Source organism: Cavia porcellus, unplaced genomic scaffold (assembly GCF_034190915.1).
Source record: "Cavia porcellus strain 051 isolate PalLab524CR breed Dunkin Hartley unplaced genomic scaffold, mCavPor4.1 scaffold_25, whole genome shotgun sequence".
NCBI classification, from domain to species: Eukaryota; Metazoa; Chordata; class Mammalia; order Rodentia; family Caviidae; genus Cavia; species Cavia porcellus.
In genome coordinates, this window is record NW_026947508.1 from 4,440,738 (window position 1) to 4,455,596 (window position 14,859).

Consider the following 14,859-nt stretch of genomic DNA (forward strand, 5'->3'; position numbering starts at 1 on the left):
TTTCTGTATTTGGAGTCACAGTTAGTCTGAAGAGCACATTCAGTTTTGAGTAGCCTGTTACAATCCCTTTGACCTTCATCTGAATGAATTTTGAGTTGCTTGACTCAGTGTTTTGCTTGGCATTTTGTAGGCGCCCACTAAATGAGGATGTTTTTGCTACCAGAATAAGCAAAATGAACAATAATGACAGAGATATAACAGAATTACAAGAACAAATCCACAAACTTCTCTTGCAGGTAAAGTGAGGGTTTTTTTAAAACACAAAATTCTCATAATTGTGTTCCCTGTTAACTTTTAGGGTGAGTAAAATCACTTCAAAGAAGTAACCCGTAAGCAGAGATCAGTCTTTTCCTCTGCATTTCAGAGATCTTTTTGTCTTCAAATGAAATTTTTTGTTCCTCATTATGTATACAGTCACAGAACATTTTTGGAAGAATTTATTTCCAAATAGGCCAGAATTCTACCTGAGAGAATTCTTGTATTTCCAACACGTCATTGTGTTTAACCTCTGGGCTTTGGTTTCTGTATTGTGTTGAAAATTGTAACTTTCAGCAGTAGAGGAGAGAAATACTGAGTCTCAGAATTACCATAAGGTAAAAGTAGGAAAAATTAAATGTGGAGAGGAAACGCTGTGCTGAAGGTGGTTTCTGTTAGTCTGTAAAACTGAGCATGTCACAGAACAACTGTTCAGGGCTTTTCTAAATGGAAAGCCTCTAGTTTATGAAGTGTGTGCAAAATTCTTGAAAAACTGCAGTATCCAGTTTGTTCTGTCGATTCTTAACCTAAGGAACTGTCGTGAGTATCTAGGGTACTCTGAACTCCGGGAAAGGCAAACACGCAAACACGCCTGATCGGGACACGGGGGGTGCAGCACTCGGAAAGGAAGACAGGAGAGACACGGCACTTTTACTGCCTGCACCGCGTTGCACTGCACTGCATGCACAATCTTTATTTTAAGATTCATATATAGTAAACCGGATCAGTTCACAGAGCCCAGACAATTAAGTAGTGAAAAGGCATTCTTTGTGACAAGCTACAATGTGACAGACTACAATGTTTATTCTAAACTATCTAAGTGAAGTAAATAATCACAAACAGTTCTCCTAACTTCTCTAGCCCAGGAAGAAATTCATTAGCTCAAGAATGTTGTTAATTTGTCTGCTGTTAGTGTCACAAAGGGTGGCCAGCCACTTCCTCAAGACTTCTGCAAAACAAAGCCAGCTCACAGTATGGTTTCCAGAGGGTGAGAGATCTCACTGAGAACAGACATTCCTGTCCTACCTCTGTCTCGCATACCGGGGGCTATTGTATATTGCAGGTTAGAGGGTTGGAGCCTACAAAGTAACACCTCATCCCCCACAAGGAACTAGTGTTTACTTCATGTTTTTAGACCTTACGCCGTGGCATTTAAATAATGTGCTGTGCTGAAATACCACTGAGCCTAGACAGCAAGACCTTGCCTTGAGAACTGGACGTGACCGAGGGTCGTCTGTGACTTGAGGTCAGGGTTAGAGCGTCAGCCTGCACACACCTGGCGAGGCTGTGTGGCTTAGGATCGACATTTTCAGCTGAATTTTCTGGTGATTGGAGAGAAGCTCTGAGTGTCCACCGCTGCAGATTCCATGACCAGTGACTGAAATCGGCCCCTCTGCTTATAGCCGGTTCACGGGAGAAGCTCCAGCAGCTACGGCAGCCTGGGCAGCAGCAGGTCACAGGAGCAGCTGCTCAGCACGGCCTCGTCCAGCAAATCCAGTGGGCACCATGCGGAGAAGGGCACGCGCAGGGGCCCGGTGCGTGGCAGGGGAGCACATTTCTGACTCGGAGCTGTCATCTGACGGGAGACACCTAAGTCCCTCCTGGTTTGTGTACACCCCTGGGGAAAGAAGAACCACCTTTGGCTTAGCTGCTCACTTTCTAAGATTGGCGTTTTAGGGGCTGGGATTTAGCTCAGTGGTGCTGCGCCTTCCTGGCAAGTGCAAGGCACTAAGTTCGATTCTGGCCACCAAAAAAAAAAAAAAAAAAATTAGCATCTTAACAAATTCTTAAAGTGTATCAATGAACCTTGGTACAGTGGAAGCCAAATTAAAGTGGTGGCTCTGCTTTTTGTCCTTATTTCTTTAAAGAACCAGAAGTTAAATGTATTTTTTAATCTTTCAATTCATGTTGTTACTATTTTTGAAACCTGTTTCATCGTTCTTTTCCTAAGACAACCTTGCAGCAGGTCTACGCCCGTGTAAGCAAAATGAAGAATCTGGGTCAGCAGCTGTGCACTGAGCCAACCACCAGATCACCTGCCGAGCCCACGAAGGGGACGCTCACAGAGCTGGCGGGCGGGGGTGAGTCGCCACGCCACGGTCAAGCCCCGCGTCCACTCCTGCACCCCTGGAGGGAAGCCTGGGCCCACGAAGCTGCTTTCTAAGCCGGGTTAGAGTGTAATTTCAGTGGGCTTCGGTGAAGAACAGTGATACCAGTGAGTTCACGGATTTTCCTCCCTAGCTAAGCTGTCTTTAACAAGAGGCAGTTTTAGAAGACATTGTAGATAATGAAATGCACTCTAGCAATGATCTCTTGCATTTCAAACAGGTGGAGAAAATTGATGATTCAAATGAATGAGAAATGTTGGCCCCTTTTTTCTGATTCATGTTTACTCAGATGGGAGGCAAAGACTTCAAAAGAATTGGATCAGCTGTGTCAAGCAGCTCTCGTGCGGGGGGTGGTACTGGCGATGGAACCCAGGGGCACTGCGTTACTGAGCTACATCGCTTTTTATTTTTTGATAGGGGGTCTCCTAAGTTGCTTACTGGCCTCCACCTTGCAGTGTTTTAGCCTCAGCCTCCCAAGGTGCTGGGATTACCTGTATTACTTGGAAAAGTTAATCTAGGTATATAACAGAGCAGAGTTCTACAGTGTGGAGTTCTGCTGTGTAACACGGAGTTCTATAATATAATACCGTTCGCTTCCCACCTCGGCAGGAAGTTCGTCGTTCCATTCAGATTAGATTTACTGCTGAATCTAGCTGAGCTTCCCTTCATCTCCTCCACGAGTGTTAACACAGTTTTGGACGTCATGACAGTGTTAGAAACTGGGTGCTAGCATGGGCCTGAGTCCCGGGGAGTACGTGTTTACACAGCAGAGCTGACATTTCTTGCTGCGGCCGGTACTGACTGTAAGAACAGTGTTGAGAGCTGTGTTTCTCGAGGCCTGACAGGACTTACAAAAACCAAGTGCTGTTCCCACAGGTGATGTCACCTGTAGCTTCTGTGTCACATTCCTGAGACCGAAGTTCACAGGCAGCAATGGATCTGTCCCGTGTTAGAGGCTGGGAACCGAGGGCAGAGTGTGGCGGCCTTGTCTGGTGAGCCCACAGCTCCTCTTTGAAAGCAGGGTCTTGGACGTTGTGTCCTCCAGAGGGGAGCATGCTGTGTGGCAGCAGGACAAAGGCAAAAAGGGACCAAGCAGGTTTCCTTGGTGCACTTCAGTTTTTTCTCTGGAGGTGGGGCTTCCTGCATTGTCCGTGTTTTGGGGTGGGGTGAGTACATGCATGTGTGTGTTGCTGGGACTGAGCCTTGGACCTTCTCTGAACTGCTTCCCAGCCCTTTTTATATTAAGGCAGGCGCTCTCTAGGCTGCCTAGGCTGGGCTTGAACTTGCAGTCTTCCTGCCTCAGCCTCCCAGTGTACAGGTTGCACACTTTATTGTAGCCCTTTAAGATCACGAATAGCAGGGATAAAGGGTGCGTGTGGTGCTTTATGCCTGTAATCCTAGAGCTCAGGAGACTAAGGCAGAGGATCTCTGCGAGTTCCAGGTCAGTCTGGGCTGCATAGTGAATTCAAGACCAGCCTCAACGACATCATGAAACAGTTTCTTTAAAAAAAAAAAGCCAGTGCTCTGCCTTCCTGACTGAATTGCTCCCCCAAGACACCACCTCTGTATACTGTCACACTGGGGTTTAAATCTCAGACTTACTCCTAGAGGGAGACACGTGTTCAAACCATGGCCAGCCTGGGGAACTCTCCCAGGCACAGCAAGTCCTGCCCTTCAGGTTCTCTCTCCACTGTGATAGGAAGTTTAGCATTCCATTCATTTCTTCTGCTGTTACACATTACGGACACAGGATAGGAATGCAAGTCGCCCAGGCATGGTGGTGCACACCTGTAATCCTAGCACTGGGGAGGCTGGGGCCAGAGGATCACTGTGAGTTACATAAGTGAGTTCAAGGCCAGCCTACACTACATAGTGAGACCTGTTTCAAAAAAAACAAGGTAGAAATACAAGGGTTTTTTGTCCCTTGAAACCACAGATTCTCTCAGTGCAGAACAATTTATCTATCTTAAAAATCATCCTATGTCCCAACAGAGAAGATCCTCTTAGGAGGTCTTAAAGCTGACATTTCCAAATGTTTCATCATCGTCTGGTCGAGCAGGGCCTTCCCACTCTTGCCTTGATCCAGATCTCATTAATGTCACAGTTTTACATCCTGACCTCTGCATTTCATTTCAGAGTAGCCTCCTTTCTCACCTCCTGGGACATGGTGTCCCCAAGAACCCATTTTGAAAATAAAAACAGGTTAAAGACAAAAGTATGCAATGTTAATATGAGCCACCAAGCCAGGCATGGGAGCGCATACCTGTAATCCCAGCACTCAGGAGGCTGAGGAAGGAGGATCATTGCGAGTTCAAGATCAGCCTGGACTACAAAGTGAGCTCAAGGCCAGCCTGACCTGCATAATGAGACCCTGTCTCAAAAAGACAAAAAAGAAAAAAACGTGTGTGTATATACACACATACACACCACCAGGAAGCTGTATTAATATCACACAAAGAGCACATGGGACACTTAACATAGTAACCTGTTGTGGACCATCAGGTAAATCAAAGCACGTTTTAAAGGAGAGAAATACTATAGCCTCATACCATCTAGCAATCCATAACAGGTGTATCTAGAAACCCCTCAAAGGTCAGAAATGTAAAAACCCAGGTCCGAATTGATAACCATGTCTTCTGTGGTCAACTGATGTGAGGCAGATGATGTCGGCCCTCTGTGCAGGCTCGTGCAGCACTGACCTGAAAGGCTCAGAAGCTGATCTGCTACTCATAGTGCTGAGTCACTGAGCCATGCCGACAGGTGGGAACATGAGATAAAGAGATGAGGGGGAAGAGCTCTTTACAGCGCTGATGGCTACAAACCAAATGAGGGCATTAACGAGCACCTCCCCATCATGGCTCTGAGGACGGATAGGCCTCGCAGCCTGCAGCCTCACACGGAGCCGCCTCTGCCCAGCCTCTGCCCGGCATCTGAGGAAGCCCCTCTTGCCTGGAATGTGACTCCGTGCTTGACTCCCAGGGCACCTGTGTTGGGCAGGGTTTTCTTAGATCCCGGACTATTTCTTCTCCCCTTCCGGTTCATTCTCTCAAAGGAGTTTAGGTTCCCAGTGTGGGGTTCTAGAGGCCTTTTTTCTTCTGCCTGTGACGTGGTGGTCTACATTCAGGTTGAATATAAATAAGTACAGCATGGATAGATTTACTCTCTACTGCCCTGGCTGTACTTGGAGTGCTTAGCAGCTGTGTGTGGTGGTAGTGGCCACCACATGGACAGCACATACAAGGATACCGCCAGCGTCACCGCAGGTAACGCTGTGTGTCTTGGCATCCAGTTCTTTGTGGTGCTGGGACAGTCTCTTGGTAGGTACCTGGTGATGGGTGATGGTGTAGCATACCTGGAGGCAGACGGGCCAGGGTGGAGTGGCACCAGCCTGTTACCCGACACGGTCACTGATGACCTTGCCCGAAACGTGTTCCCTCGTCGTTTCAGAAGTGCCGTGGTGTGATCTTCCGTGTGTCCTGCACCTCCTCGTGCTCACGGGGCTGTGTGCTGTGGTGTGGGGGTCTCCCCAGCCAGCCCTGCGCTCCTTTGTAACGGTCATGAAGAACCCTGGCTGACTCTGCTGGTATCTTCTTCACGCGTGCTAAGTGCTTTAATCGCTCGTCCTTTGATCCTCTTTCAGATGCGTGGGAGGCTTTGTCCTCCTCTCAGAGGCTGAGCCATGGAGTCACCTACACCGAGTCTTGTGCAGGTTTGAGGAAAGGCCAGCGCAGCCCGTCTTACCAGCAGATAAACTGTATCCATAGTGTCATCAGGTACGGACACAAGTTCTCTTGTTTCTTGCTTTTGGTTTTTTTTTTTTTTTTTTTTTTTTTTTTGGTATTGTAAAGAGAAGGAAAAGTACAGAATTTTAAAACAAGATAATACAGTAACGATTGCATATTGTTATCTTTAAAGTAATTGTTCATATTACAAGATACAGGCATGAAAAATTGATCAAACAATATAGGCACCCATCTTTCTTTTCAATGACATAATAGAAGCTAGTAGTACAGCTACCTTGCCTATTACACACGTATATTTTTCTTTCCCCTTCTCATGTCCCATCCCAGTTTCTGTTTCGTGTCACAGTATCTGTTGTACATTTTAGTCTTATTTAGACTTTCACCTTCTCAGACTAGGGAGACAATACTATGTTTCTACACGCAAGTCTGATCTATTTCACATATGAGTATGACTCAAATTGCATCCATTTACCTATAAAAGTTCAAATTTATCCTCCTTTTTAGCTGACTTTCCATTGTGTGAAAATACATTGTTTTTATCCATTCCTCCATTAGTGGTCATTGAGGTTGTTTTCAAGACTCAGCTATTACAAGTTGTGTTGCTGTAAACATGGGTGTACATGTATCACTATGGTATGATGTTTTTAATTCTTTTGGGAAAATACCCAGAAGGGGAAAAACTGGGTCAAATGGGGCCTCTAACCCTTTTTTTGAGGAATCTCCACAATGATTTCTACTGTGGTTGCCCCAGTGTACACTCCAGCAGTGGAGAAAGTTTCCTTCACCCCACATCGCCTCCAGCCTTTGTTATCGGTTGACTTCTTGATGATAGCCACTTTTTTTGGTATGAGATGGAATCTCAGTGCTATTTTAATGACCAGTGCTGTCTCAAATGACCAGTATATTGAACATTTTTTCATATATTTATTTGCTTGTATTTCTTCATCTGAGAAGTGCATATTTATCTCAGATGCCCATTTTGAATTGGGTCTTTGAATGGGGGGGTCTGATTTTTTTTTTCCAATTCTTTATATGTTCTAGATATAAGTCCTTTGTTGTAGGGACAGTTGGCTAAAACTTTTTCCCACTCTGGATTGTCTTTTCAGTCAGTTGGTGATTTCTTTTGATGTACAAAAGCTTTTTAATAAGATGAGATCTTATTAAAAGGTTGTAGATTCTTTGAAATATATCCTATGCAGTCTGGGTTTTGTTCATGAACTCTCGGACTACCCCCATGTCTTCAAGATTTCTACCTACTTTATCTCCCAGTAGATTTAGTGTTTCTGTTTTAATGTTTAGATCTTTGATCCATTTTGACTTCAGTGCATGATGATAGACATGGATCTAGTTTTGGTGCATGATGATAGACATGGGTCTGTAGAGAGCCAGTTTTTCCAACACCATTTATTAATGAGGTTTTTTCCTAGTGAACATATTTGACCCCTTTGTCAAAGATAATGTGGCTGGGTATACTTGTAGTTGTGTCTGCATGTTCTGATCTGTTCATTGATCCTCAGGTCTGTTTCTTTGCCAGTGCCGTGCTGATTTTATCACAGTAGCTTTGTAGTATAATTTTTCAAGTCAGAAATTGTGGTGCCTCCTGCCTTGCCTTTTGTGCACAGAATTGCTTTTGCTGTTCTAAATCTCTTCTGGTTCCAAATGAATGTTAGGAATATTTTCTCTGGTTCTTTGAGTACACTAATGGTATTTTCATGGGGAGTGCAATTAAGTCTGTATAGCAGTCTTGGGAGTCTGGTCATTTTCACTGTATTGCTTCTTCCTGGTGATGAAAGGGCTTCTTTCCACTTTGTGCCAGCCTCATCGATCTCCTTTTCCAGAGCGCTGCAATTTTCACCGTAAAGACTCTTCACCTCCTTTATTAGTTTGATTCCTAAGTCTCATTTTCTGGATGCTACTGTGAAGTGTATGGTTTCCCTAATTTCTGCCTCGGTGAGTTTGTTGTTTGTGTACAGGAAAGCTGCTGATTTTTGAGTGTTGATTTTGTATCCAGCTATGCTACCAGGTTTGGTACATGTCCTGATATTTTTTCCCAAGAGCATACACTGTCTTTTTGGAGTTTTCATGTAATTTTTAAAAGCTGTTTGGTCTTGATTTTATATGTAATTAGGAGATATCTAGAGAGTGCTTGCTGCATGCTGTTTGCAGGATACTGGCCATGAGAGAGAGCACTAAGATGCATCCATTCCCTGGGGCAGCCAGCCAGTGCTGAGAAGACCTCAGCGGTGTACGATGTGAGGCTCGGCTCACCAGTTAGAGCTGAGATTGTCGGGCTGCTGCGAAGAGGGGAGTGGGCAGCTTCCCAGACAGAGCGGCCTGCAAGAGGTGGGGGCCTGGGAAGGCAGCCGCCCTGGGAAGCAGCAGGAGGTGCGGCCGCTTCTCTCCCGCAGGTACCTGGAGAGCTGCAGTGCCCCCGACTTGAAGAGGAAGTACGTCTCGCGTAGGAACACAGCTTCCTCGTCCTCAGAGGAGGACAGGCCGCTCCACAGCGCGCACAGCGCCCAGGCTCTGCAAGGTGCCGGCAGTGCTTCCCTGCCTTACCTCCATCCCGCCCTCGGCTCTCCCCTCGCTGTAATCGCAGAATCCTACTTCGTGGTACATTTTTATGGCCAGTGGGCTTTAATTTGTGAGTGAGCAGCCTCTGAAAAGCGTAGGTTTCGGCGGGCTGGGGATTTAGCTCAGCGGCATAAGCACCTGCCTTGCAAGCAGGCAGTAGTGAGTTCGATCCCTGGTACCGATAAAAACGAAAAAGACAAAAAAAAAAAAAAATGCGTAGGCTTCGGCACCCCGCTCCTGCTGGTCATCTTCCTTCTACGGTCGTTTCTCCTGTGCCCCCAGCTGCTGCACAGACCCCCGCCATTCCCGCGCCGGAAGTGCCAGCAGGAGCCCCGGCCTCGGGTGCCGCGCGGACCCTGACCCTGTCCACCGCAGCGCTGAGCGTGGGCCCGTGCAGCTGCTGCAGCACCCTGGTCCACAGCCCTCGCGTGGAGTCAGGTACCTGCGTCCCCTTCGCCGGCTCCTGCCTTGTCAGGGGTCAGGGCTTCTCCCTGGTGTCTTCCAGGCAGTGTTGGAGATGTCGTGTGGGTCCTGGTCTCCGATTTGAGCCTGTGGTTCTTGTCTGTGTTACTGGGGGTGGGGGATCAGCTGATGTGTGTAAGACACAGAATGTGGGGCACTCTTCCTTTCAACAGGATGACTTGGTAAATTATTCTAGTCTCTTTTTCACCGCCCCCTGCCCATCTGACCCTGGACTGCTCGTGGTGATTCAGTAGCTGAAACGGTGACAGACCTGTTAGGCTGAGTTTTCACTTAGCTCTCATTTATCTTTGCCGGGGTTGAGTTGTGACTGGGAGCTGTCCTGTCCCCAGCCCTTGGCCACCTCGTCTACCCGGCCCTCCCCACGGTGAGACAGGAGGGCGAGGGCTCCTGGGGAGCAGCGGCGTTGCAGGCAGCTGCAGTGACCTTAGGTTCCCTTCCCACGAGCCAGAGAGTCTCCACAGAACCAGCCCTGGGCAGAGCAGCAGGCGCCTCGGAGAGGAGAGCAGCGCTGTCCTGACACTGGGACTCCCTCACAGCGGCTGCCCGGGGTCAGGCCTGAGCCAGGTCACGGCTGAGGCCAGCTCTCTAGCAGTGCGGGAAGCCTGCTGTCTCTCTCTCTCTCTCTCTCTCTCTCTCTCTCTCTGTCTCCCATGTCGCCTGTGTCTTGGTCCTCTGGCCTTTCATTACCATTGTGAAGAATGCAGATTAACACCCTAATACTTCCATTTAAGGAAACACTTGTGGTAGTCTCCTCTGATCTCAGGCAGTCTCGCCATCCACAGGGCCACGTTTCTATCCAAGCAGAAGATGCACAGTCGGAGCTCCTGTGCTCTCACTGTCTGCTTTCTCTGTGTCTTGCTTTCCAGAAAGCCCCATTCCTGAATTTTATGTCCTGACCCCAGTAATGAATCGGGGCTGAGGACTGCTCGCAGGGCATTTCGTGCCCACTCCTCCCCGTGTAGGAAACAGGGAGGGAGGGGACACCCCGGGAGCGAAGGGGAGCCAGGCGGGTGGTGGGTGGGGAGCGTGCACAGCTGAGAAGCGAGGAGGTGTTGGGGGTGCTGTGCCTCAAAACACATTCACCCGCCAAGCACCGGTTAAATGAGTGTGTGTATACAATTAGAACTCTGTAAAGCAAATAGATACGTTTGTATAAAAATTAAGTAAGAATTTTGCCCCAGACTGGTGGTTTGTTGTATTGTAGCAGTCACAACAGTGTTTGTAAAACTATTGATGTCACTTGAAGAATAAGTAAATGTAAATAATGGCTGGGAATCGACACTGAATCTGTCTCTGTCACCTTAGCAGAGGATGCCTCTCTAGCGTGTGGGCCCGGCGGGGCCCTGGGCACACAGCCGGCTGCCCTGGCCTCAGAAGGGCTCAGGTGCACGGGGCTCTCACAGGCTGCGCTGCTGACCCACACGCAGAAGGAGGGGCAGGACTACGTGGCCCGGTTCCGGGAGCGGCTGCTGTCCTCGCCCTGTAGCTGCTGCCTTCAGCAGGAGAGCGGAAGCACGGCCGAGAGCTGCCGGGTCCAAGGTAGCGTGTCTGTGTAGCAGCTGTTTAAAGTCACACCCGGTAGGCTGGGCACAGGGACACCAAGAGCGTTGCCGGGGGCCGGCGGCCCTTCCCTGGTGGGCAAGGTGCCCGGGGGAACCTCGGTGCCCTCCCGTGCGCTTGCACTCGTCTCATGGCTTATTGTACTGCGGCAGTGTACCCGGTTACCATGCGCTGTTGCTCTTGTGTGGTACACGTGCAGCTTGTTCTCCCTGATACTTTCTACTCTGACCAGTTGAACGCTGACCCGCAGCTGCAGCAGGCCAGCTGGACTGAGAGAGTGTCTCCTCCTCGGCTGGGCGGAGCGGGCACGCAGTGCCCAGGAGGAGCTGCACCTGTGTGAGGCAGCGAGCTGAAGCAGGTCACTTACATCAGCTCTCCGCGGGCCTTTGTCAGATGCGGGGCCCGAGGAAACAGTTTTTAAGAAACTGACCAAGAGAGGCCTGAAGTACACTGATTAGTCTTACCCTGAATTTGGCTTGCTTTTTCGAGCAGCTGTTGTTCATTCCTCTGGCGTCTACTCCCGATCACCTGGCAGTGGCCTTGTCTTCCGTCTGGGATTGGTGCTCCAGCACGCACCTCCGTCTTTGTCCTTCCAGGGGCTGCGGCCTCCAGGCACAGCAGACCGGCTGGATGCAGGAAGGGGCGGCACAAGCGGAAGAAGCTGCCAGCGCCGCCAGGCTGCTGCAGCTCGGGCAGCAGTGTGTGTCCCCACCACAAGGGGCTGCTTTACAGGGCGCAGCCCTGGGGCCCAGCTGCAGCCCCGGCACCCCAGGCCCCAGGCCTGGCACTGCCCGCCACCACTGTGCTGCTTCCCGGCCAGGACACTCGGCTCCTGCCCCCGCTGCCTGTCCCAGCCATGACTTCCCTGGGAACGGAGGACGCCGCAGCCTGGGGGGCCGCACCCGCGGGCCTGCCCACAGCACCCTGGCCCAGCAGCGGCCTGCACGCTCCTCCTGCTTTCCCCGCTCCTTACTCGGATACTTCCATGGCCATCCTCCTACACGCCCCTCCCATCTGTCTTCCTTGGTCACTGCCCTTCTCTCCACATCCCCGCTCGGGGGCCGCAGGCGCTTCTGAAATGCCACCCGCAGCACCAGCAGTGGCTCCAAACCTGGAACCGCCTCCTTCAATCGACAGCCAAGGGAGAGAGGACGACAAATGGGAGACACACAGTGAGGAGCCTCCATGCCTGAATTCGAGGAGCAGCTCGCCACTGCAGCTGAATCTGCTCCAGGAAGAGGTGCCGGGCCTGTGGCTGTCTCCCGCGCCAGCGAGAAGGGACCTTCACCCCAAGGCTGAGGGTATCAGTGATGCTTGCTGTCAGCACACAAGCGGGAAAGTGAGTGGATTCCCTTATTGAAGTTGGGGTCCTAGCTTGCGGTGACCCCTTTGACAGCTGTGACTGACACTCAGCCCCGGTGTGTGTAAGGCACAGTGCACCCCCAGACTTCAGTACGGAGCGGCAGGGCCATCTTGCAGGTTGTCTGTGTGTGCAGAGTTCCTTCTGCCCGTTCAGCCTGGTCTGCAGGTGTAAAACGTCATCTGATCATTGGCTCTGAAGTGTATTCTCTCACACCTGCAGTGATGGGCAGGAAAGAGGGCAGCAAACAGTGCAACACGACCGTCAGCTTCCTTTACCTTCTGAGAGCCTAACAGGCATGCTGCGGTCGATCAGGGTAATCTTTGGGAGCTGACACTCATGGAAGTAGGGGTACGTGGTAGGGTGAGCGTGGATGCATACACAGGTTTGCCTTCAGTCTTTCCTTTAAGGTACAGATATTCAAGACACAATGACCGTCTGTGCACTGGCCCTGAAGATCTGGGCCAAGGCAAAGCCCGGCCAGGGCAGGAGACGCTGGCCAGGTCATGGCTCTGTCCTGGCCGGGCAGGTTGGCGGGGGTCAGGTCGCTGTTGAACCTTTTCTCGCCTTGATTTCCTTATTGGATAAGAGGGGAGGTGGGCAGTGCCAGCTTGTGCTGAGGCCACCATGGAGTGAAAGGCAGTCTCCCCACTCGGAGCAGGCTCTGAGAGAACTGGGGCTCGGTGTCGTCCTCAGCCGTGTTCTTGGAGTTTGGTGTAGGGCTTAGCACAGCATGCATGCTCTGCACGTGTGTTTCCCAGTGACACACTGCAGCCCATCCTGGTGCCATCTGTGCCACACTGGTCCCTGGGAGCGGCGGTGCCTTTCCGCAGTAGACACAGTGCTTCAGCTGCATCCTCGGGCACGGGCTGCGAGCCCTCACTGCTCAGTTACACTTGGACACTTGGTTCCGCTCGGCCTGTGACGCCAAGGACCCGCTGTCCCACTGCTGTGCGCGGGTGCTGAATGTCTTCTTTCTTGTCCTCCTTCCCAGCACTGTGTCAGAGGGAGCAGGGGCCGCCCCGACCTGTCCAGGACATCCGTTCCCAAGGTGTCTCCGTCCGGAACTGGCTCTGCAGCCTCAGGTAGTGCATGGCTCGGGAAACCCCCTCCACTCCCTGTGGCTGTGTCACCACCAAATGAAGATACTTCCTTCTGTAGGTTTTCTGGAGGTAGATACACATGCAGGAAAATCCACCAGTTGTATGAAACGAGAATTCTGGCAGGCGTGTAGGTCAGCATAGGCCCCAACAGCCACCGTGCAGAAGGGGCATACCCTCCACCACGGAGAGTCTGTGACCCGGGACGCGTCTCCTGCCCTGGCCCGGGCCTGCCACAAGCCGTAGGGTGACTGTCTGCCGCTTTAGGTTTGCTTCTTTAATCTCATATAAATGGAGTCACAGCATGCAGTCATTTGTGTTAGGATGCTGTCAGCTAGGCTGACGTGCGCGACTTGCACATGTGTTGTACAGGTCTAATCAGAATATGCAGTGCATGCTTGATGGTAAGACTGTTACCCTGAACACAGACTGCCACTAATCCTCCCCTTGGTGCAGACACACTTGATGCCGTCCCTCTCGTCACTGTCTGAAGCCATTGTAAAAGTCCTTCTCTGTGAGCGTCTTTACAAGGTGTGATGGAAGTACAGGGGGAGCTCTGCCAGGTGACCCAGGGGAAGGCAGGCCTGTAAGAGCGTTCCAGGGTCGCCTTACCTGCCGTGTTCGCTGGTCGGCGCTGTGGGCCCTCCGCTCTTCCCCAGCATCAGAGTGTCGGCTTTCGAGCTGATTCAGGGTCGAGGCAGCCGCAGCAGCACAGCTGCCGACGTGAACGGCGCTCAGAACCGCCTCAGAGCATTCGCAGCGATGGGACAAGCGTGTTCCCGGCGGGCGCTGTGCCCGGGGGGGGGGGGGGCGGGGAGCAGCAGCAGCAGCGTGTCTTTGTGTTGTAGCACATTCAGAACTGAGAGGTCACCGTCGTCTCCGTCAGTCCTGTGTGTCAGGGCCTCCCTGTAGCCGAGTAAAGTGACAGCACATGGACGATGGCTGGGTTCTTTCTGGTCTGGAGCTGTGATCAGGACCGCTGCAGCGTACGCTGGAGGATGAATCCTTCATGGCCGTGTGTTTTCATTTACCCTGAGAGAATACCTGGGGTGAAGCAGTTAGGTCAGGCAGTGGGGTGTGGGGCACTTTATTAGGAGCTCTCGATGCTACACAGTCCCGGGCCAGGATAACTGTGGGGCCAGGGCAGCGAGTGCAGTCAGCTGCGTGTCACAGTCCGAATGAGCGGGCCTCTTGGGCAAAGTAGCCTCAGGCAGGCGTCCTCCACCTCACGGTCCTGTGGGTTAGCAGGAAGCAGCGGCAGCAGTGTCCCCCTCACCAGGAGCGACTGCTCTTCTGAACTCTCCGAGGACAAGCGGCAGTCTCCAGAGGGGCAGCAGGAGGAAGCCCGTGGCTGCGTGCCCGACGACTCCATCTGGAGGGTGATTGAACGGATGCCTGAACATGTGCTCATGACCTACCAGGTCCCCGCGAGGTGAGGGGCAGTGAGGCCCGTGCCCTGTACCCCCGTGCTTCCTGCTGCTTCTAACGCCAAGTGACAGCTGCGGCAGACTCCCTGTTAGAAACGCACACTTTGACATTCGCTCACCTGAAGTCCAGCCACAGTTGGTTTCTAAGGATTGTAGTGCTGGTGCCGCATGCATCCAGATCCAGACCAAACGAACCTGCTACTCATCCCGAGTCCAGAACACAAAGGAAAGTTGTCCTCCCCACGGAGG

The 14,859-nt window shown here is 51.2% G+C and overlaps 1 protein-coding gene across 1 annotated transcript in view; it reads left to right on the forward strand.

Moving 5' to 3' along the window:
* Positions 1-14,859, forward strand: part of Per3 (period circadian regulator 3) — a 59,900-nt gene that overhangs the window by 24,326 nt on the left and 20,715 nt on the right. The window contains 7 exon segments of the mRNA XM_063235432.1: positions 6,004-6,136; positions 8,515-8,639; positions 8,963-9,118; positions 10,469-10,702; positions 11,320-12,062; positions 13,078-13,168; positions 14,432-14,615. Of these exon segments, the coding sequence (XP_063091502.1) occupies positions 6,004-6,136; positions 8,515-8,639; positions 8,963-9,118; positions 10,469-10,702; positions 11,320-12,062; positions 13,078-13,168; positions 14,432-14,615 (1,666 nt within the window).